The sequence below is a fragment of the Hemibagrus wyckioides genome, linkage group LG09 (assembly GCF_019097595.1).
Source record: "Hemibagrus wyckioides isolate EC202008001 linkage group LG09, SWU_Hwy_1.0, whole genome shotgun sequence".
Taxonomy (NCBI): Eukaryota; Metazoa; Chordata; class Actinopteri; order Siluriformes; family Bagridae; genus Hemibagrus; species Hemibagrus wyckioides.
Genome location: NC_080718.1, coordinates 18,322,394 through 18,344,644, shown reverse-complemented (window position 1 = coordinate 18,344,644; position 22,251 = coordinate 18,322,394). Strand labels below are relative to the sequence as shown.

The 22,251-nt window shown below is 37.7% G+C and overlaps 3 protein-coding genes across 5 annotated transcripts; 1 reads left to right on the top strand and 2 right to left on the bottom strand.

Annotated features, from left to right (window-relative positions):
• Positions 1 to 716: 716 nt before the first annotated feature.
• On the bottom strand, positions 717 to 3,853 carry lg09h8orf74 (linkage group 09 C8orf74 homolog). The gene is made up of 4 exons (XM_058399770.1): positions 3,717 to 3,853; positions 3,010 to 3,199; positions 1,744 to 2,141; positions 717 to 997 (listed from the first exon to the last, which is right to left on the bottom strand). Exons 1-4 carry the CDS (start codon positions 3,759 to 3,761, stop codon positions 788 to 790), a joined length of 843 nt encoding a protein of 280 aa, XP_058255753.1. The 5' UTR covers positions 3,762 to 3,853; the 3' UTR covers positions 717 to 787.
• On the top strand, positions 3,122 to 18,157 carry rp1l1a (rp1 like 1a). Of its 3 annotated transcripts, none has more exons than XM_058399765.1 (5): positions 3,122 to 3,352; positions 5,477 to 5,582; positions 9,851 to 10,484; positions 10,833 to 11,010; positions 11,201 to 18,157. In XM_058399765.1, the coding sequence occupies exons 3-5, from the start codon at positions 9,870 to 9,872 to the stop codon at positions 17,287 to 17,289; spliced, it is 6,882 nt and encodes a 2,293-aa protein (XP_058255748.1). In that variant the 5' UTR covers positions 3,122 to 3,352; positions 5,477 to 5,582; positions 9,851 to 9,869; the 3' UTR covers positions 17,290 to 18,157. The 3 variants fall into 3 exon arrangements, with proteins under 3 accessions (XP_058255748.1, XP_058255747.1, XP_058255749.1); XM_058399764.1 differs by having other exon boundaries at positions 3,122 to 3,367; XM_058399766.1 differs by lacking the exons at positions 3,122 to 3,352; positions 5,477 to 5,582 and adding an exon at positions 7,831 to 7,950.
• Positions 18,158 to 18,180: 23 nt separating this feature from the next.
• si:ch73-340m8.2 (tyrosine-protein kinase SRK3) lies at positions 18,181 to 22,238 on the bottom strand. Its single transcript, XM_058399767.1, has 9 exons — positions 21,865 to 22,238; positions 21,259 to 21,380; positions 20,801 to 20,967; positions 20,548 to 20,707; positions 20,271 to 20,423; positions 20,125 to 20,180; positions 19,823 to 19,976; positions 19,599 to 19,727; positions 18,181 to 19,480 (listed from the first exon to the last, which is right to left on the bottom strand). Exons 1-9 carry the CDS (start codon positions 22,149 to 22,151, stop codon positions 19,287 to 19,289), a joined length of 1,422 nt encoding a protein of 473 aa, XP_058255750.1. The 5' UTR covers positions 22,152 to 22,238; the 3' UTR covers positions 18,181 to 19,286.
• Positions 22,239 to 22,251: the final 13 nt, after the last annotated feature.

The following is a 22,251-nucleotide window of genomic DNA, read 5'->3' as shown; positions in this document are numbered from 1 at the left end:
CAGTTCTGTGTCCTTACAAAGTATTTCTGAATCTCTGTGATGACCTATATACGTGAGTATTTTTTCTGTATTTTAGATACTATTACTTATTGTAATTAATGGCTTAATGCTATTTCCCCCCCATTATCCACACAACAAGCATATTTTCTTAGGAATATATTGTTGGCTGATGGTTTAATGTATTGTGTAAAGCTTTTTTTAATCCACATTCTATATGAAGTGCTTTTGCTTAGTACCTTCTTCCATCTAGTTTTTAGTTTATACCAGGATTAATCGTTTTAAAATTTCTGTAGAAGAAATCATTCAACCTCATCTAAATAAATAAATATAAAGAAATGAAGAAGCATTTTTCTATTCAAATATTTGCAAACACTTTTGTAAAATAGAGCACAAACACATTTCTGTGTAATACTGTCGCTATTTAATACTGTATATTTGATTCCCAGTATGGGTCCAAGAGAAAAAATTGCTGCCTCACAGCTCCAGACTCCCTACTTTGATCCTGATCTCTGGATACTGTGAAGTTTCTTTATGTTCTTTCTGGATTTCTTGCCCACCTTCCAAAAACTTGCTGTAGGATGGTTGACTGAAATTGTGCTAAAATTGTTCCTAGGAGTAAATGAGCATGTGTGGTGCCCTATCTATGGTGTATGCCTTCCTCACGCCCTCTTTTCCAGGATAGACTCTGGATCCACCGTGACCCTGACCAGGATAATTTGTTTACTGAAGATGAACGTATTAAAGACTATAAAATAATTTTTAAATGCTGATTAACCGTTTTGTTTACTCATTTCTTCTTTTTCGTTTTTGTGGTGCCAGATGTAGAGCCTTTTTGTGAGTAGCCTGATGCATCTGAAGCGTGTCCTGCTCCTTGTAGAGCTGTTTGACTCAGTCTTATTTCCAGCAGCTCTTGTACAGCTCGGATTTCCTTGATTAAAATCTCCTTCACCATGTCTGCTTCTGACTGCAGAAAGAGGCGAACCATGCTTTCCAGTGCCTAGAGTCAGATAACATTTTAAGCAAGAGGATTAAACATTCAGTGCTCATCTCTGATACAATGCAGTATAATTGTTTCTGCAAAAGTCAAAATTTAGCACAAGCAAATGTATATACATTTTTTGGATAACAGCAGTGACAAATACAATAAAATTTTTATTCAAAAATGTTCTCTACCTTATAACCCAAAATAAGATTTCAGTAGGATTAAATAACACATGCACTTGTTTAATCCAGTTTATAATAACTGCTGATGAAGCATGGGTGTTTAAAGATGAAACACTTTTTAGCTGATTACAGCATAGTACTTGGACCTAAATGTCCTCTTACTTTTGTGGTATGGAGACGTTGAGGAGCACCGTCAATAAAAAAGAGTTTTATTGATATGTTGCACCAAAATAGCTTTAACTATTCTTAGGGTGAGGGTGTGTGCTATGATGGTGGATTAATTCTTACAAATGATTTTCCCCCAATTGGAGGGTAGAGAGGGCTGTCTAAAATGTTAGTCCAAAATCTCTCATAGGTGTTCAGTTGAGTTGGAATGTAGTGACTATAGCATCTATAGAACCTATAGCATGTAATTTACATACTTTTCATTCTTGTGGATTGGGAGGGGACATTTGGGAAGACACCATGGCCATCAGGAAACCTGTTTCACTTGTGTGATGATAGTGTTGCACATTATTTACTCTCATGTGATAACAAGCACAAGGTTAAAATTAGACATACAGTGAGAAACACTAGTACCTGTTTGTCTAGTCTGTCCTCCAGTGAAAGATCACCAAGGCTGACTTGCAGCTTCTCCATTATCTGGGCCTCAGCCTGTTCTCTCAGTCTATGGATTTCTGCAATCTTTACTGCCTCGGCTGCATTTAGCTCTTTCAAAGCCTGCTGCTTCTCCCAGACTCCCAAATCTGTTCCCTCAGATAGTGGTAGGGGATGCGGTGGAACATGAATCTCAAGGTGCGAGTGCATGCACTTAAGGTTCACCTCCTTCTTTAAAAAAGCTTGATAGAGGCACTGATGATGGATGTAGCTCTGCACCATGAAGTCATACATGGTGGCGTGATGAGAGGGAGGCAGTCGTGGATGACACTGAGACAGCTGAGTCTGGATCAAAGACAGTGCTTCAGATTTCTCCAAACCTGATACAGAGGTTTATATAGAGGACCACACACATATTTAAGAAAAGCTTGCTGACAACACAGTTGAATTGATTCACATAATGCATGATTGCATTTATTTATTTATTTTTTGCAGGGCTTATAAATTGGTCTTGGTCGGTATGCAATACTCACAGGTGTTCACAATCACAGGCATCTTTATCTAGCTGTTATTCAGCAATATTATTGTTAAAATGCAGATATGTATCTATACATCTAGGCTGAAAACATATTTGTTTAATCAGGCATTTTGTAATTGTTTTTTTTTCTTAGGTAAAATAGAAATATCTAAAGTGAACACTGGCCACTTTGTGACCCTGGATGCCCTCCACGTTACCTTCTGGCTATCCCTTTTAGTTTTGCTGTCATAGCTAGCCTTGCCAGAGTCTGTGCTTGCACTCTGTACACAATGTACATTGTCTTTAACCATTATGTGACATACATAATAATCTGTTTCTTGTGCTCTCTTTCAAGCTACTACTGATATACCAGTGAGTAAAACAGACATCATGTTAAAACTAGAATGAATTTCTTGGTTACACAACTGCACTTGACCATGTAGTACAGTTATAGAGGGGAATTATTTGTAATCTGGCATCACCCAGGTGGGTTAGATGGGTTCCCTTTTAAGTCCGGTTCCTCTTGAACTATACTTCCAGGGAGTTTTTCCTTGCCACCGTCACTTCTGGCTTGCTCATAAGTAATAAATGTATACACTTAAAATGTATATCCTGAATTGCCACTTTGTCACAATGCCCATGGTTAAAAGTGTGATGCAAATAAAATGATACTGAATTGAATATATTTATTAAGCGTTTTATGAAGCATGTTTTCAAGAGCCATGACTCACCTCTAAGCTCAGGGAGGAGCTCTTTACACAGATTTGCTATTTGGACCACTGCAGCCCATGGAAGCCCACGCTGTACTGAGTACATCACATTCTCATACACAAATTCTTGGTGTAAATACTGCCTCTGGTCGTCGCCTTCAAACTCTCTCCACTGAAAACAGCTGCTCAGGCGCTCTATGCCTTCATCCCTCTGAAACGAAACGGAGCACGTTAGCAATAAGGCAGAAGTGACTGAACATGCTCCTGATGATGGGGAAAAGAGGCGTGATTATACGAACGCCCACCTGCTTTGGCACCGGTACCTATAATCTCTCTCGACTGGTCTACTGCGCCGTTATTTAATGTAAGGTTACTGGAGGTAAGCTGCTGCATTGATCACACTGGCTGCAAACCTTTTAAGCGTATGATAGAAATCGTGTGCAGACATGCATGATGTGAAACCTGTTGCATCTGCAAAAAAAAAAAACTTAGGCCTGTCTACTAATGCTTTTGCCTTCAAGCTAACGTTAAAACGATTTTTATTCAGAATGATAAACATTACCTAAAATCTAGCGACTGTGATTTGCTTTAACTGCCCCTTGGCCTGCTCGTGCATCCGCTTCTAACAGTTTATAAATGGCCTTCGGAAAGCCCAAATCTAACTGTAGGTGTATGTCGTACTCCGGTGAAGGCTGTAACTAATAAAAACGTGAACACTGGACAGTTACCTTGAGCCTCGCTGCTTCCTGTATCGCCGACTTTAACGCGTCCATTGCGGCGGCGGCTGTTGTTAGGAAAATGCTTGTTACTAGGGAGACGCGCGAGCAACCATCACGTGGTTCCTTTGACTATAGGACTGCATAGGCGTTGTGTTCACCGAGCAATCACACCAGTCACACATTTACCATTTGAACAGGATGAACATGTGTTTAGACTGCTTCTAGAAATCTCAGTGCCATAATAGAAATCTCTATTTCCAGTGACAGAACCTCAACATTTCTTGAACATAATAATAATAATAATAATAATAATAATAATAATAATAATAATAATGATGTCTGAGAAATGATGAATAATGATATATCATTAATGATGCCATATGTCTGAGCTTGTTTTGGCATATTATTTGTACACAATGTCTATAACAGTCAAATGATGTCATTTCATCAACTTCAACTACTAACTACTGTAAAACTCTATTAAAATTAACAATATATAATACAGAATGCATCTTTATTAAGTCAGATATCCATGTTTAAAATATTCATGCATCGTCTATACCCGCTTTATTCCTAAATAGGGTCACAGGGATCTGCTGGAGCCTATCCCAGCACGCATTGGGCAAAAGGCAGGGGTACACCCTGGACAGGTCGCCAGTCCATCACAGGGCCACATATAGACAGACAACTACACACACTCACACCTATGGGCAATTTAGTATTACCTAATGTACATGTTTTTGGACTGTGGGAGGAAAAGCACTGGGAGAACATGCAAACCCGGGATTCAAACCCAGGGCCTTCTTGCTGTGAGGAAACAGTGCTAACCACTAAGCCACGGTGCTGCCCATGTTTAAAATATGTTTATTAATAATAAATGAATTAATTAAGCCCTACAGATAAGTGTCAGATATCCCACTGCAAGTCACCCCTACTATAACATTTCTTGAACATAATAATAATAAGGATGTCTGAGTTATAATGAATAATATCATGATATCATTAATGATGTTATGAATTTGAATAATGATATCATATGTCTGAGTTTGTTTTAACATATTATTTATACACAATGTCTATTACATCAACTATTCAGATCTATCTATCTATCTATCTATCTATCTATCTATCTATCTATCTATCTATCTATCTATCTATCTATCTATCTATCTATCTATCTATCTATCTATCTATCTATCTATCTATCTATCTCCATAATCGGAAAATGATGTCATTTCAGCAACTACAACTACCAATTGGTGTAAAACTGTCTTAAAATTAACAATATACATAATACATAATGCATATTTATTAAGTCAGGTATCCTGCTTAATTTCATGTTTGAAATATGTTTATTAAAAGTGTCAGATATCCCACTACAAGACACCCCTACTATAACAGGCAAAATATTCAAGTGACACAAATCGTCATTCTGAATACAATTTGGTCTAATTTGGTGTTTTAATTTTTACATCAACGAAACACTGCATTTTATTTAAGGGTGCTTGCCATACAGATTACTTTTGGAGAAGTAAGAGTTAATATCTACTGGAACAGATGGTGGAACAGTATAATCCTCTTTCATAGGAGTCACTCCTCCCTGTATGGTGGTCTGCATGTGTCTGATAATTAGCCTAATGGAATGAATGAAGACAGAGTCAATTGTACAACATACAGATGTGTCATCCCTGTAGTGGGTCTCTGTAGCTGCTGAGTGGCACACCACCATGCTGGATTGGATACTGTTTCATCTTTACTTATATTTGCAGTGTTTCAGTACCTGCTGAACCAGCTTCCTGGACTCATTAATAGCCAGCACCAGAGTTTGGAGGTTTTTGGCACAGCTCATTGCAACGATGAATCCATCGCTAAAGGGTAAGCTGCTGATGTGTGCAATGCAGTGTGAAATTAGTACAAGAGACACAAGATAGCTATGACTCAAAAAGAGTAACCAGTAAGGACCGTGGCCTAATTCAGCAAGTATGCGAATAAAGCAACAGGCATGATTTGTAGGATGATGATATGGAGGTTTGGGTGCTGTGAATGCGTGGAGTACAGGAATTATGTGGTCTAGAATCGTTTAAGCACAGTGGTTATAATCACAGTGGAATAAAAGCTGGGCAACAGGGCTGTCATTAAATCCTGTGACCTAATTAGGCTTTACGCTGACTTATCTGGTTGTTACAGACGAGAGAAGCTCACTCAAAACACTGTAGACTCTAGACTAGGTCATGAAATATTGTTCTAATACTCAGTTTTATGTCACTGTAGTTTCAATGTTTTACTGTTTGTCAGTGTAATTGTACATTTTCATATTACCAAGAGTTTTGTGTGTCTGTGGCTTGTTATCTGTTACTTATTTTGCATGGTTCATGTAACACATTAGCTGAGATCACATTGTGTGACTGCTGTGTACATATGCTGGATATGGATTTTGAAAAATAATTGTTCATTATGTGTAATTGGTGCACTTTGGTAGTAGCTGTTAAATAAAATAAATGCTCTTAGACTAATTTTATTTCCTCTTCATTATAATAGTCTTAAGTGGCACACTGAATTAATAAAGTCTGTCACAAGAGATAGCTCATCGTGCCTGCTTTGTGTGTTGTGGGCAATTGTATTTTCTTAAATGGTGTGTGTCACAAAATGTATGTCACCTATGAAAAACAATTCAATGTGCACCTTTGCTAAGTCATGTTAGGAACTGGGCAGATGAATAAATAACTTATAGGAAGCCTGTTTTTGACAGTTATAGACCCATTATTAGTCATACCTGTTACCAAGGGTCTTAACCAGGAGAAAGTTTTTATCTTAATTATGCCATAGTATAATAACCAGTTCTTTTCTATCCCAAATGATTACTTAATAGCCTGTTTCCATGGTAAAGTTGGTTTCCTGTTAGATTCTCTGTGCTGTTTAACCCATTGCACACATACATATTATTTATTTTGGATCATATTAAACCAAGGCCTTAGATAATACATATAACGTCAGATGCTTGAGAAGCTGTTACGCCATTCTTTTGGTTTTCATAAGACAGCCCTCAGGCTCTAAACAGTTCTGTATCAGATTAGTGAAATGAATGTCTGACAGCGCTTCACAGTGTTTGTTCCCATGAGTCTCACAAATGCCTGCTTGAGTTTGTAATACAGAGTGGAAGATAACAAATGAAGTCTGAAAAATGATCTCTTCTTTTTGTCAGGCATTTTATTGCTGCTTATGATTAGTTCCTCTTGTGTAATGTTTATTTAATGTTTTTTTACTTCAAGCTTGAATGAAGAAATAGCCTGTGATGTACTTAAATATTAACATTGTTAGTTTTTTTTCTTCTAGCATTGCCACTGAGCACAGCATTAAAGAGATTGTTCGGGTTCATTGTGGAAAATCTTGTCATTTTAAAATGCTCTGAAGTGTAATTCAGAACACAGTAGCTGTGTTTAATGGAGGTAACAGAGGGTCACTTTATTTTAAGGTGCAGAGGTTGTGCCGGCTTTACAAGAGCTTACAGTAAGCCACTTTCTGTCAGTGTAGGAGTGACTTAACAGTAGCACATGTTAGACACACAAAAGAGAGCTTAATATGTAAAAGTACAAACAAATAACTCTTTAAATGTGGATGATTGTGGATATTAAATATTATGGGCAGTATTACTGTGAAAACTAAGAATATCCCTGCTAAGATCTGTCATCTTTCAGTATGCAGTAGAGATGTTTATTCACATTCCACACTTAGTCCAAGCTTCTCTATGGAAACAGAAACCTTGCTTGTATCTGCATGTACAGTAGTTTTATCACCAGCAGCTAAATGTCCTTGCATTCATGTCACAGTGCTTTTTTTTTTTTTTGAGCTGTGTGTGTTCATTTGAGAGAGGGGGCGTATGTTTGAAAAACCACTGTCTGTCCTGGCAGCCAGCTGCACATAATCATGCATTGTAATAACGTATGCTAAAGTAAAAAATAAGCACAGAACATGCAGTTCCAGTCACTTGCATTTTGCGAGAATGCATTTTTACACTCACCGTCTATTCTGCATGTCTTTCTTTACACAATCTGGGCCTTCCTGGCATGTATCTAATGCTTGAGGAGACTTCAGATGATTAAAGAAGCTTTGCACTCTATCCTTAGCATCCAAAGGACATGCTTAATGGCTGCATCTGTAGTGGCAGGATTTTGAACATATGTTGCAGTGATGCTTGCTGCACTTCAGACTGCTGGATGCTACCTGAAACATGGCTCTCTCATTGGTAGTATAAGTTTGTTTTAGTTTTTCTAAATATGTGTATTTTTATAATATTTACTTGGATCATGTGTCATTTGAGTGTGAGTATATTTTCTGTTTCTGTGTTTATTATAGGAGATTTCACGTCTGTTATATCTGGGGGATATTTAGAAATCAGAATCGGTGTGAAGTGATGTTAGGAAAAATGTTTTAGCCTAACTTATTCTGTTTTTATTTTCTGACAGACAGTGCACATCAAGTGTAGGCAGATATGGAGATGTAAAATTTAGGGCTGGTTAATGTATAATTGACTGGTAATATTATGTACAACCAAAATGATATTACATATTTAATCCACATTTACATAAAAGGTAAAAGTGAAGACATCAGAAAGGTATATCACATTCATTTTAAGGCCAATTTTTGTCACATAAACAGTTACATACAGTATGGAACTAGCTGTGGAATTGGAATCCAGCCGGCCCCTCCTTAGACTGCAAGTAAATAAACTACATTTAAGAAACGTTAAAAAAAGAAGGCAGAAATGGAAATGTAAGGAATTTGATAATAATAGAATACATAGAAATAATATCAAATAAGAAGTATTTGAATGATATGTTACATGTAGTAATGGTACAGAATGTGCAAACATTACAGATTAGAAAATGATGTACTAAAAGTGCAGGTGAGATACAATTCACTTTTTTTGCATAGTGCTTTTAACAATGCACATGGTCTCAAAGCAGCTTTACAGAAATATAAAAATATAGAACGTTTAAAAATAACTTTATATTTATCCCTAATGAGCGAGCCTAAGGCAAGTGTGGCAAGAAAAAACTCTCTGAGACGATATGAAGAAGAAACCTTTAGAGGAACCAGACTCAAAAGGGAACTCATCCTCATTTGGATGCCACCTGAGAGTGTGATTAAATAAATATAAAATATTTATATAAATAATGTCCTTTTCTACAGCTGTATATAGTCAATTGTGCAACCAAGAACTCCTGAGCAAGTTGTAGGTCAGCATAATTTCTGTGTTCATTATAGATTTAACACTAATTCCTTCCTGATGAAGCCTTCAAATATTCAATTATAGAGACCCGAGTGCAAAACCAACCACCACAACAATAGTTCGAAGCCTCCAACTGTTTTAATCCATAGCAGTTCCATAGCAGATACATGTAGTAACAGAACAAAATGCAGTGGGCAAATTGACAATGGAATAAATAAGTTTAAAAAATCTGTCAGATGGACATGTCTGTGCTGAGGAGTCTGAGGGAAGAAGCTCCTCATGAGCCTCTCTTTTAATGGCTACAATTCATCTTTTCATCACAGTGTTAGATAGCATAATGAAATGTGTTTTTCATGATAACTAAATAATGATCAGCTTTAAAGATTAAACTACATTAGCAACAAGAGAATCACATTTCCCTGTTTCATAGTGAATAATTATATAATAATGAATCCTCTTATGCTAAAAACATCATACATCTTTACATTACAAATTCTGAATTGTATGTTGGCATGTTGTCCGGGATGGATGTTGGAAGTTGCTTTGCAATATTGTTGCATGCAAGTTTATATCACATAAATTGAATTTAGCATGGATAAATGGGGCTCGTGTGACTGTACTGGAGAACTTGTTGTTCATTGCTGTTGATTGAGTATGCTTAGATTTCTATACAGAAGGTTTGTTTCAATCTTACAGTATTCTTATAGATAAGTATCCTTATAGATACTCTATCATTTATTTCTTTTTTTTTATTATATTTACCTTAAAGATAATGTTTCCGGTTGTGTTATTTGATAAAATGTGTCTATTGTATGAGATGTTTGCAAATGAAACAACATAATTCATGATATTTTAAAGATAATGCACTGTAGACATTTAGAAGTGTTAATGATACAGAATTTTTCTCTTACAGAGTCGAGCATCTAGAAAGAATGCAGAGTGCAGGCTTCTCCAATGCAAGCGCCCAGATTAGGCCTGGTACCTTGTCTCATGTCTCCAGTGTGACCACTGCTGCCCCAGCCAAGAGAATCACTTTCTACAAGAGTGGAGACACCCAGTTCGGTGGTATCAGGATGCCCATTCATAAACGAAGCTTCAAATGCTTTGATGCCTTGCTGGATGACCTTTCGCAGAAAATGCCTTTGCCTTTTGGTGTGCGGACGATCACTACACCCAGAGGAACTCATGCTATTCAGAGTCTGGAGCAGTTACAGGACGGGGCTTGCTACCTGTGCTCTGATCGCCACTATGTTAAGCCAATCGATATGGAGGCTGCAGGAAAACGGCCAGCTGTCTGGCACCACAACTACCTGCTTAACACCCTGAGAAAGCCTTCACGACCTGACGAGCCACCTATGGGACATTCTGGCCATCACTACCATCGACACCCAAAAAGGATTGTGCTGGTGAAAAACAGTGATCCTGCAGTGAGAAGGTCCATCATTTTGAGCAGAAAGCGGGCTCGAAGCCTTCGTGTCTTTATGGATGAGATTTCAGAACTGATGCAGAGCAATGTCAGGAAGCTGTACACCTTGGAAGGACGGAAGGTCAGCAACTACTTGAGCCATAGTTAGCATTGATGAAACTTCATGGTTCATTGGTACATATGGAGTCAAAAATTGTGATCTTTTGTCCGATCTGTCTAGAATATTATGAGATGCTCCATTAGTGAAAAAGTCATATTGTATATATTATCAATATTCTTAACTTTTAAACTTATCTTAGGTATCCTCAAAAGTGATGACTTTTAATTTGATTTTTATTACCTTTTTATTGTTAAAAGTCAGATTAGCTAAAGGGAATAAAACAGGTTAGCTAAAGGGAATAAGTTTCCAATACTAACCCAGTTTTTACTTTATCACCTATGTACTGACTATATATTTGGACTCCCACAGATTGATAGTATGCAGAGCCTGATGCAATGTCCCAGTGTGCTGGTGTGTGTGGGCCGAGAGCCCTTCAATCCCCTCCTTCTGGAGCATCTGAGAAAGAACTCAGAAGAGAAGTTGCCTGGGATAGGTGCAAGGTCGCACTCCAGTATCTACAGCGAGGGCCATGACAGCAAGAAGAATGGTATTGCCTGGAGATAGAAAAAAGTAGTTTGTTCGAAAGAAGTTTATTTATTTGAGGAGTTACTTTGTTAGGGACCAGAGGTTTCTAACAGTAATATAAAAAGGAATAAAATCTTCATCTGTTAATAACTGATATTTATTTATTTAAAATATAATAATAATGATGATGATTGTTCATATTGTATTTACAGTGAACTTCGGACTTGAGACCAAGAAAAGTATCATCCATCCGAGGTCAGATTCAAGTAACAAATCCACAAGGTTCTCCCTATCATCAGAGAAATCTTACCCAAATACATCAGGCATGACCCCAGGGCAGCTGGGATGTGTTACAAAGGAAGTTGTAATGAATGATGACGTCGAAAAAAGGGTTCTCGTCAACAAAGATGGCAGTCTGTCTGTAGAAATGAAAGTTCGGTTCCGCCTAGTCAATGATGAAACTCTTCAGTGGTCCACTGAAATCAAGAAATTGCCAATATCTACAAATGAATGTAATTCTTCACAGGAGGGAGACCCTCATCATCTTCAAGGCAAAGTTGAATACTCTGAACCAGAGTCCAACACTGAATGTGAGGCTGAGGAGGCCTCTTCACCAAAATGCCATCAAATGGACTTTTTAGAATCTTGCTGTCAAAATTGTTGCAACCATAATCAAGGGTATGACATTTGGAAAAATCCTTTACACAAGAATGATGGACCCAGTGGAACCAGGAGTTCCTCTAATTCTGCTGGATCATCTGACAAAACTATGCATCAAAAGGCATCTGTGGATAGTGTGTATACAGTTTCCAGGTCCAGTGAGGAGTATACTGAACATGTGCTAGAGAAGGCATCTTGCTTCCAAAGGACTATTGAGGAAGGGGACACAAGGATTAAATATTGCTCAATAAGTCGTTGTTGCAGTCGGAGTGAAGTATCAACCAGCACTACAAAGTGTAATGAACCCACTGACACATGTGAGAGTAAGACTGAGAAAATATGTCACCATAATGATAAGAGAAAACCAGACTATGCAGAAGTTGATCATTTGAGCAAAGTCACTAAAGTAGCAGAACATTTGATTTCTGCTACCCGCAATTCATCCATCATCCAGTCATTCAAAAAGAGGGAGAAAGATGATTCTGATGACCTTTCTGCAAGTGTATCAAGAGCATGGTATTCTGAACAGGATAAACAATTTGCATGTGCATACTGCTATGGCTGTCAAGGGTCGCAAAATTTACATTCATCCTCCGTACCACCTAAAGTCTCAAGCTGCTCTGCAGATGCATTAAATTCCGAAAAATATAAAAGCATGTATGCCACACCAGAAGTGTCCCCGGAGGGTCACAGTGATAGTACGGACAGTGCTAGATCTTCTGTTTCAGAAGTGTCTTCAAGGTCTCGGTGCTGCTGCTGCAGCCAATGCAAAGATGCAACACCAAGCATGGTGGAATCTGAAATGAAGAGTGGCTTAAAGGAAAGGGTTCAGAATGCAGTGTTTGATGACAGCAGAGTGTCTCAGGCAATAACAAATTCCCCAAGGACAGTGATATCAAATGGTTGTGTTCAGAAAGCATGCAAGGAGGAATCAAAGAATCGGAATAGATCTATAAGTGCCATGTCAGTAAACACACGTGTCTCAGTAATGTCCACTGTGTGCCCTTGTTGTGGTGGACATGGAAGATTAACATCAACAATACCAGCAAATGTTCATGATATACCAGTTCAGGTAGTTGAGGAAGATGGTGAGGTTAAGTCACTTGGTCAGGGAACATCTAAGTCACCTGGGTCTGAAAGATCTAACAAATGTACTCATTGTTCACATCAAGGAGATTCTGCTATTTCAAACAAACTTGAGAGTAATGAACTTGTTCAAAATAAGGTAGACATCAGGCACGCTTGCTCCCAAAGTCCGTTTTCTGATTTATCAAAACGTTCCAGTGATTCAAAGCAATCCAATAAATCTAACCAGCATGCATGTGGGAGGTCATGTGAGGCAGAAATGATTTCTGCAAAGGATGGTGTAGAAGAACGGACCAAAAGTGCCATGTCATTGGAATCAGTTGGATCTGCAAAGACAAACAATGACATACCAGATAAACTAATAACATCTAGACTAGAGAACCAGACTGCTACCCAGGAAAATATAACAGAAACAGAGAATGTGATGCAAGATTCTGATATAGACACTGAAGAAAGAGTCCCTAGTGCAATGTCAACTAAAACACACTCATCTAAAGATTCTGACAAATCCCACAAATCAAACAACATTCAAAACACTGCAGCTTTTTCACGTCCAGTTTCTACAAGCCCTATTACAGACACTCATCAAATAAAAATACATTCAGAGAGGTCAACAATTGCTCTGTCCAAAAGTGCCAGAGTTTCATTGAAATCAAATGCATGCTCAGAGTGTGATGTAGAGTCAGTGTTGTATCCTACTGATATGACTGAGGTGCAGGAAACTAGACAAACAACAGATGATGCAAAGTGTAGTTCAAAGAATTCCTTACCAGTGGCTTCACCATCACCAAAGTCACCAATCACAGCTGAAAATAATAATCAGGCATTAAGTGTAAAATCTGTGAATTCTAGAGCATCTTCAAAATCAACAAGATCTAACAAACATCACTGCTCTTCAAGCAGATGTGTTCAAAGGGTAGCAAATAGTCCCTCCGGAAAATCCAAATCTCTAGCTTTGCATGGACAGCTGGATGAACCATTAAGCCCAACCTCAACAGCTTCTGTCTCTCTTGGACTTGGTGCAGAAGAGAGGTCTGAGGACCTCAATGAACAACCCATGAGCAATGTATCACAAATCTTTGATAAGCCTAGATGTTTGTCTGAGAAATATACCTCTGAACCATCTGCATTTGATCATGAAATTAACAATTCAGCAATAATAGAAACAAAAGAGCGGGTCAAAACAGCTGTGTCTACAAGTTCAACAGTTTCAGATAGGTCAAAATTGTCTAATTATTTGCAAGACTCATGCAAGGATCCTGAAGTTATCTCAGGTAGTGAATCCGGAGGCATCGTATCAACCAAATCAAAGACAGAAAGCAAAGTAGAGGCCCAGCTTTTACAGAATGATGGTGATCATAGAGTGCCATCTGCATTGTCAGTGTCTTCAGAGAAATCAGAGATGAACTCACCCAGTAAAAACACTGCAACCATAAAAATCAATACAAATGCAGAGAAGGGTGAAACAAACAAAGCTTTATCTATATCTGGAAGTTCTTCAAAATCTAGTCAAAATAGAATAACCTCTGAGAAGTCTACCACCCACAGAGCTGCTACATCTAAGGATCAATGTACTACAAAGAACAAGGAAAAATCCTCCTCAAACCTGGAAATAAAAGAAGCCAGGAAAACCAATTCTAACAATACCACTGGTGTGGTTTTGTTAAAAGCATCCAAATCAGACAAGAAACCACCCAGGAACAAATATGACACTAAGCCTGAAGTGTCACAAATCTGCACCACTCCAGATTCTAAAGGTAATAGTGTTTTGCGTCACACTCCAGATCTATTAAGGGAAAAGGATACTGATGCAAAACCAGACAGTAGAAGATCAAGATCAAACACACCAGGCAAAAACATTGTCCTTGAAGAGAAACAGCATGTTGACAGTAACTGTAAAAACAGCAGGAAAATTAGCACCACATCCCAGAACAAAACTGAGGATCATGATAAGGAGCCTCTCATGCCGTCATGTTTACCCAATGCATCTCCTACGGATGTTGTAAATGACTGGCTTAAAAATATACCAATTGATGGTCCTATGTATGAAATGGAGGATGAATTCTGTGAGCAACATGATGAAACACTTCACTTACCTGCTGTGAAGGAAGAAGGATGTTTTCGAAATGAAATCAGAGAACACGCTGAAAAGCCAATAAAAATGAAAGGATCCCAAGAAATAAGTGGGCCTGAAGGTGCAGATCCTGTTACAGAAGATAAAAATACCCTCTGTGATGCAAAAATGGCATGTAATGAGACATTTCAAACTGTTGCAGCCAACAGTGACCGCAGTCAACTCAGTTCAAAAATAACTAAGAGAGAGAGTTTAACAAATAATTGTCAGTCCTCGATACAAGTCATGAAGGTCCTCTTAAGCCCAAAACTGGACAGATGCAATAGTTTGCCTGAAGTTTCACCAACATATGGGAGAAAATTGAGCACATCAGCCAAAGGACTACTAGACTGCCTTGCTAATTTACAAATGATTGACCCAGATCCAAAGATATATGACAAATACAGTGAAATAATAAGCACTCTCCAGACGCTGTGGATTAACCGATCCCCTGAAAGTGTGCAAGACAAGCATAACACAAAAATTAATTCAGCTGAGGATGAGTTTAACCTGAGATCTTCATCAGGGGTAGATGTAAGCAGTGGTTCTATAGGATCTGGCAAAGGAAGCATCAGTGGTGGGCTTGAAAAATCAGAAACAGCACAAGGCAGAACAGCAATAATAGCTGAAGAGAAAGCCTTCCCACAGAATCAAGAAGATGCTATTAAGGGGGCTGGATGTGACTCTTTATCTGTTACACCAGACAACATAAATACTTCACTTGTCTCTTCAGATCCTATCACTCCAGACATTGCTGAGCGGGTCCGATGCAGTCCTGAACACAAAAAACTAAACAACAAGGAAGCACAAAAAGATGAAGGACTTAAAGGCACAGGTGATGTCCTTCAGACTAATGAACATATAAAAGATATTAAGGCAATAGCTTCAACATTCTCCACAAGGACCTCTGAGAATAATGGAAATGTTAAATCAGTGACTGTTAACAAAACAATTCACCCAGAAAATAACAACCAAAGAGCATCACCACCAGTTCAGAAAGGTCAGTTAACAAAGAGAATTTCACAAGACCCAGATCCAGTATGGGTTTTGAGCTTGTTAAAGAAACTGGAAAAGCAATTTATGTCTCACTATGTAAATGCAATAGCAGAGTTTAAAGTGAGGTGGGATTTAAATGACAACGAGACACTTGATATAATGATCAGTGAACTGAAAGAAGAGGTTCATAAAAGGATTCAGTCTACTATAAATCGAGAGCTCCAGAAAATCCAAGGTCGTGCTGGTAAAACACCAAGACCTCCAATAAGCATGCTTTCTAGAGATTCTACTGTCCAAACCGAGCAACGGCGAAGACGTCTTAAAGTGATGCAGAATAAACTTATTAACCCTTCAAGAAGCGAATACATAAACAGTGCGTCAGGTACCGAATTCAGTGACCAGCGCAGTGAAGATGAATATTGTCCATGTGATGCATGTGTGAAAAAGAAGATGGCCTCTAGAGTCCAGTGTGCTGAAGCTTTGAGTGTCGCTCCTGTCCTTAAAGAGTTTGATCTTAGGAGAATCTTACAAACAAAGAAAGATCCCCCTGTTACTATGCCAGTACAGTCCAAGCTGGATGAACAAAAAGATCAGAGTGAGGGTGCTGACAGTAACAGTGTCAAAGATAAAAATAATTTAGAAGTGGTTAAAGAGGTCAAAGAGGATGCGGTCCTAACACAGTATGAAATTCAGGCCTGTGAGAATCAAGACAAAGATGTAGGGGTAATAAATGATGAAGAAGTGAGGACAGGACCATCTGAAGAACCATCAGATGAGAAAATGTTTGATGGTAACATTGATGGAGCAGATGATGGAAAAAGCGAAACAGAGAGGGAAAGACAAGAGGTCGGAGAGGATTTGGAGGATAAGTACACAGATAAGAAGGACGAGGAAGAAATGAATAGGGAGGATGAAGAGGCAGAAGAGGCAACAGAGGGAGATACAACATTAGATGAAGATGTAACAATGGAAAAATGTCCACCTGATGAACTAGCTGCAGAAAGAAAAACAACAGAAAACAGTGACATTGAAGAGGGTGAAGGGAATCCAGTGGAGGAGAAAGAATCGATTGATGAAAGAGCTGAGGAGGAGGTGTCTGACGGAGAACTAAACAAACAGAGTGAAACCGGGGAAGCTGAAGAAGAGGAAAGGGACGAGATGGAAGAGAAGGCTGAGATACTAGAAGAGGGTGAAGAAACAGAAAATAGAACAGGAGAGGAAACACAATCAGCCAAAGAAGGCAAGATATCTGGGGATGAATCTGGAGAAGATGAGAATAGTAATGAGACAAGTGATGAGCGAACACAAGATGATGCTCCTGCTGCAGCTGTAGCTAAGCCTAGAAAGAATAAAAAAGCTGAAATCATACAAGGTGAAAAAACAGAAGGAGCTGGTACCACAAGAACGAGTGAAGCTAAGCTGTACACTGAAAATAGTGCAGATTAAAATCAGAGTGAATCTATTGAGGAAGAAAATGGAATTGAAAAGAAATCACATGACAGCAAGGGTAAGACATGTATTCAGAAGCCAACCAAAAAGAAAGATAATTTATCTGTAGCAGGACAGCTGGTCTCTGAGGAGGAGAAGGAGGAGGAGGATGGTGACATTGATGGTTATGGAACTGATGAAAAGCCTCAAACTGGCACAGGCGCAGACAGTATTGAACGCCAAGAAAAGGGTCCTGATCCTCCAAGTCAAACCTGTGGTGAATCTGACTGTAAACTCAATACACAGTTAACAAAAACATCAGTTGAATCCCAAACAGGATCATTGGAATACTCCACGAATATGATGGTGAAAGAAAAACTACGGAATATTCAGAGTTTAATGGAAAGTTTGAATGCTCAAGATTCATAGTGATCTTTGGAATGTTTGGATAAATTATAAGAACAGATCAGAGAAATCCAGGTTAAAGTAGAAGAACAGGAGTTTGAATATAAGCTGACTTTAATTTATGCACTTTACTAGAGAGAGAGAGAGAGAGAGAGAGAGAGTTTGGTTTCTGGTTACCTTAAAATGAAGATAATTGTTATAATAATTCTATCATTCTATATCCATTAATTTATATAGTTACAGTGTGTAGTCAGGAGATATTATTACTGAAGCAGTTTAAAGTTTTAAAAAGGAATAATTATAAAAATAATAAAATAAAATAAACATACAACTATTTTAGAGCAAACATAACTAGAAATACATTTGCGATACAGTATATTTTACAGAAGAGAATACAAATATTACTGTACATATTTTACTGAAAGATTGTTTTGTGACACATCAGGGTGTTCTAAATCCTTCAATTTTTATTTCAGTAATTGTGTATAAAATGCAATTTCATGGAAAATCAGGTGAGCCGTATACTTATACACATATATGAAATATTATGGTTGTTGTTATTGTTAATAATGGTGTTACACAGTAATGAAAGTGTTAACTAAAGAAGGAATTTGTCTGAGAATTTACGCTGAGAAGTTTGAGTACAAAGGAAAAATATTCATGTGTGTTATTTAATGATTTGTGTTTTTTTTGTGGATCAGATGTTCTGATGCTGCTTTATGATTGGCTTGGTACTGTATATTACACCTTTAAGCCTATTTTAATGCATGATACTTAAAAGCACTCAACCAATATTTGTAGACTATTGCTACTATACTGTATGTTTAATAAAATTTAAAAAATTTTAAAAAAACTTTGTACTTTGTTGCAACCAAAGCAAATATTTTATACAGATACATATCTTTATTGTTTATTCAACATTCTTGATGATTTGTTATATTTGCAGCAGGATAGATATGAGGCATGTCTTTAGTTTGAGTTCAACAGCTGAAATAGTCATTATTAGAACGTTAATCACATCACCTATGCAGTGAGTATTTTTAGAGAGGAGAAAGGATTAAGGCTAACACTGCAATGTTTCGTCTGGAACAGGTATTATTCACCTGTTTATAGAGGAGCAGTGTACATAGATAGAAGTGACTATCCTAGTTTAGTTCAGCTGTTGCATCACATAGCAGTAGACATTCAGTGTGTCAGAAACATCAGAGTTTCTAAACTGTAGTGCACGATTCTGTCAAAATGAAGATTATTTACAGGTTTATTTCTTTGGCACAGCTACTACTTAAATATCAAGGGTAAATGATCGATAAAGTATTTCAGGTAGTTAACTAAAACAGACATTATTCCAGATGTAGCCTCGACTGCCAGCTTTTCCAACGTGAACACAGCCAAAACATGAGAAATGCAAGAAACAGCATGTTTTTGTCCTAAAGACAATGCTGAAGGATCAATAAGTCTTTTTTGTTTAAATACATTACATTACAAAGGCATTTATAATGCAGCAACATGAATACAGCTGTAGTTTTCTTTTACTGTATATATTATGTGTTTGAGTCACTGAAAATTCCAGTGTCCAGAATATCTCAGTTAATATCTACATCAGCAAACATCTAATCAAGCACCATAGTGGGTTCATGGATCAGCGTCATTAACCTTTCCTGAAGCTCCATGAATGTGGGCCTTTCATCCGGGTTGGAATGCCAACACAGCAACATGATATCATACAGTGTTTGAGGACAGGCTGGTGCTCGTGTCATCCTGTATCCCCTCTGAATGGCCTGAATACATGCCGCTTTGTTATGGTCTAAACTCAGGAATAAAGGTGCAGAGGGATAACAATATCTTAATAAATAGTCTTTACTGATAATGATAAGCTTAATAAATAGTCCTTGATATATTCTAGTTCATTCATTTCTCTTTACCTGGGTACGGATCATTTCCATATGTGACAATTTCAGTCAAGAGGATCCCAAAAGACCAGACATCACACTTTTTTGTGTAGTTCTTTCCATTGAAGATCTCAGGTGCCATCCATTTTACTGGGACTTTAACTAACATTCAGAAAGTAATAGAATTTGCATTGGTGCTTTATTTGAACATGAATATAATGATTGAATGTAATGTTTTTGATAGTCATACAACTCACCTGAAGATAATTGCTGATCTTGGGAGATGGTAAACTGAGCTAGTCCAAAATCTGCTATCTTGCAGGACAACATTTCAGTAAGCAGAATGTTATCAGCTCTCAAGTCTCTGTGAACTATGTTCTTACTCTCCAAGTATGCCATCCCTTCTGTAATCTTGAAACATGAGTGAAAAGCTTAGAAATGCTTAGTCTTAAAGCTAATTTCTTACAAAGGTTTTTTCTTTGTACTGTACATTGAACATTGTACTGTATATCTTAAATAATTTTATAAAATAAATTATGATCCAAATGCACCAATATACCTGCACTGCAAAGTCCATCATGAGGGAAAACTCAATATCTTTCAGCTCTTTGTGGCCTAAAACAACAGATATTAATAATATTTATGCATATCTTGAGTTTAATTTCATCACTGAAATGAACAGCATTACATAATTCTTGCACTTACCAATGAGGTACTTCTTCAAGCTTCCTTTTTTTATGAGCTCTGTGATAATGCAGAAGGGCTCGTCAACAGTGCACACAGCATACAGTCTGATCAGATTCTTATGCTGAAGCTCCTTCATGATATTTATCTCTGTCTGAATATCGGGGCTGATGACTGTTGAAGGTGCAAAATGACATATGATAATGAAGTACTTCAGGTATAAAACAGATATATCACAAACATACCCTTTTCTGAATGGAACTGAAAATGATAACATATCTCTGATGATCATCAGTACCTCGAAACTCTTTAATAGCCACGTCTATCATATTGTTCCACACCCCGTGCCATACTTCTCCAAATTCCCCACTGCCAAGCTTTTTCACTTTGGTCAGAGAGCTTCGGTCGATTTCCCATTGATCCTTAAATGACAGGCTGGGAAGGGTAGGCTTGTCCAGCTAAAGTACAACATCACAAACATGAAGCACATGGCATGATGCTTACTCTATTAAATGTGAAAAAATGAACATTTTTATTATTATAATACATACCATAACACAAGGAAGGTTAAGGCGTGCACAAAGTCCATCCTGATTCTTGGAATATGATTCAACTAAATCAGAAAGGGTCTGAAATGCTTTTCGACTAACCAGGTAAAAACATTTGTCAGATTCTCTTTCCTTAATTCTGTAATGCCTTGCAACGCCTTCATTCTTTACTAAAAATAACAAAAAGGTTTTTAATTTTAGTTTTTACATTATGTTGAAATGTACTGTATATATGTATAGATAGATAGATAGATAGATAGATAGATAGATAGATAGATAGATAGATAGATAGATAGATAGATGGATGGATGGATGGATGGATGGATGGATGGATGGATGGATGGATGGATGGATAGATAGATAGATAGATAGATAGATAGATAGATAGATAGATAGATAGATAGATAGATAGATAGATAGATAGATAGATAGATAGATAGATTTTAGAAAACTGTAAATACCTGAAAGGTAGTAGCTATTATTCTCTTTACTTTTCCACACAAGAAATGCACCATCACTGTTTTCTGGTCTCAGCAGACATCTTTTAGCCTCAGTACGGCTTGAGATGTTTTCAAAATACCATCTGTATAAGTAAAATTTTTGTTTGGTCCCAGTTATCATTGTTACACACACAGAAGTGAAGAACAGCAATAAAACTCAATAAACCAGCTCAATGACTACATATCTTACATTTTACTTTGAGAGTCATTTAAACCTTACAGGTTTCATACCTAACATACCATAAGGGTTAGTGCCTGCTGTATTCTGAACCAGGAAATTTAGCAAGAGCTGTGGTTGCTTTTTGGTTGTGAGTTTGAATCCCAGGTCCAACAAGTGGCCACTGCTGAGCCCCTGAGCAAGGCCCTTAACCCTCAATTGCTCAGTTGTATAAAATGAGATAAAAATGTAAATCGCTCTGGATAAGGGCGTCTGACAAATGTCAGAAATGTAAATGTTATTTTTCTTACTTTTACCTAAATAGTATTACAGAGAATGAATATCATTTTAATATGCATTATGCAATTTATAGCAATGTTCTTTTCCCTCAAGTCAATGTAAATACTCACGGTTCTGCCTCCACACTATTCAGTGGTTTGAGAAAATCTTTTGGTACGTAGACCTGTTCTTCAGAAACTCCATTCTTCACTGTGCGTCTCCTTGCGTACACCCAGTGGTCTCCTTCCTCAATTACCTCCAAGATATCACCTTTTTTGAGCTTCTGATCACCCGGGATATTAGATGGAAAGTCGAAGATAGATTTGTACACTTGTTTTTCGATAACTGTCTCTTCCTTCCTTTCCTCAGAACGCGTCAAACAACAACATGCCTCATATGAGCAGACACTGTTGCCCATCTTTACCTACTGTATCTAAGGACACCATCCCTGCTGCTGTAAACTGCCTACTGAAAGACGGATGTTTTAGCACAGCATGTTTGTAGCAGCAAAACTGGTT